The sequence below is a fragment of the Anarrhichthys ocellatus genome, unplaced genomic scaffold, assembly GCF_004355925.1.
Source record: "Anarrhichthys ocellatus isolate YVR2014 unplaced genomic scaffold, GSC_Weel_1.0 scaffold50, whole genome shotgun sequence".
NCBI lineage: Eukaryota > Metazoa > Chordata > Actinopteri > Perciformes > Anarhichadidae > Anarrhichthys > Anarrhichthys ocellatus.
The window spans coordinates 1,851,217-1,852,866 of record NW_022280080.1 but is presented as its reverse complement, the minus strand read 5'-3'; the positions used below and the strand labels follow the sequence as shown (position 1 = coordinate 1,852,866).

At 39.8% G+C, this 1,650-nt stretch overlaps 1 protein-coding gene across 1 annotated transcript in view; it reads right to left on the bottom strand.

The window, feature by feature from the left end:
* Nucleotides 1-876, bottom strand: part of gtpbp8 (GTP binding protein 8) — an 11,753-nt gene extending 10,877 nt beyond the window's left edge. Inside the window, exons 1-2 of the mRNA XM_031870030.1 lie at nucleotides 759-876; nucleotides 20-221 (exon numbers count right to left, since the gene is read on the bottom strand). Coding sequence (XP_031725890.1) covers nucleotides 20-190 — 171 coding nt within the window. The 5' untranslated portion in view covers nucleotides 191-221; nucleotides 759-876. The remainder of the gene's footprint in view (nucleotides 1-19; nucleotides 222-758) is intronic.
* Between the last annotated feature and the right edge of the window lie 774 nt (nucleotides 877-1,650).

Here is a 1,650-nt window from a genome sequence, read left to right as displayed (position 1 = left end):
TATATATTAAAACACACTACCTGTCCAGGTAAACCTCCAGTGCACCAAAGGGGTAAAGTAAGCTTTGCACTTTCTTTTGGGAAAGCGCTGTAGCTTTCTGAAGCGAGGCGAGTTTATGGACACTCTGCCAGGAGACGGAGCAAAGCTGTGTCCCAGGCTGAAGCCACGGGGACAGCCGGAGACAAAACATCTTCCTCTGCAGATCTCAGAGCAGCCTGCAGCTGGGAAAAGGACAGTGTGATTATCACTCAAAACTGTCATGGAAGTGCAGCCTCATCTAACAAATGTTTCAGCTTTAATTTGAGTTGATGATCTGCTGTCAGCCCTTCTCAGCTAGAAGTTGATTTCATTATTGTCAGAATGTAAAGTTTGCATGGGTACTCCACAAGCCAAAGGCCTGTCGATACTTCAATACAAGTGTGAACTAGCTTTGGGTCACTTTCTGACCACACATCTGCTGATATCACGAGGACATCACAAATGTAAAAGGACACGAGACATACTCACGAGCGAATGTTAAATTATACGTTTTAAAAATACAACACAGACTTTAAGTTCCTTCATAAAAAACACCACCCATTGATAAACGAAGTAACGTTAGCCTATACGTTGTTCATAAATGTGTGACATTTGCTGTCAACCGGATGTTGTCCCTCACCAGCTGAAGAAGACTGGTAGCTACTGCTAGCAAGCTAGCACAGCATTAACATTACGTTATGTTATAAAACGTCCAAATGCGGGTTCATTTCACGACTTACCGAACTTCCAATATGTTCATTGCTTAACAATGAATTAATAAACCCTGGTTTGGCTGTAACTGCTACACTGACTGTTACGAATTGTTTTCACTCTCCTCCATGTTGCGTGCAGCGCTCAAATAAGTCCGACTAAAACAATGAAAATTAAACGTTCCGTTGTTCTTGTTGTTTTATTTGATAAACTATTCGGATACTTCATTTTAAAAAACAACTGAAATAAAAGAAAAATACATTTCTTTATAATATACACAAAGTAAAAACTGGACAGAACTTTCACTTCCTGCTCTTACTGCTTGGAAACTACTGTTGTGCCTACTTAATTATGTTGCAGACAGTGGGTATGCACAATGATTCCAGCTAATAATTATGTTACTGGTTCATAGAATCTCTCCTCTGCCTCCGCTTAAATGAAAAATATACACATTTAAAAGAGAAACAAAATACTTTTGGATGTTTGCTACTAAAATCATGTTTTCATTTATATCATTTTTGCAGTCAAACTTGAGACAACTACAGAAATAAGATGGAAACCATTATTTTAAAAATTTTGCCACTCTTTGTTACATCTCAAAATCCGGTTTTCTTGGGAGATAAATCAAAAGTGTGAGACCTTGAGAGTAACAGACGATGAAATGACACCCTAAAACAAGGGTTTTGCAATTACATCTCTATCCCTGTGCTATTCTAATACTGCATTGGCGATCGGGACGTAATTAATGAGCGTGAATCCTCTTTTAGATCCAGCGACATTCTTCACATTGATGTATGGCTGGTGAAACACATGGCAACATTCCTGCTCTTGGGGGGAAAACGTCTCCCGTCCACGGGGGAAGGTACAGTTCTAGCTGTCACATACATCCTCCATCACCCTCTTGGTGGGGATTATTGAGGA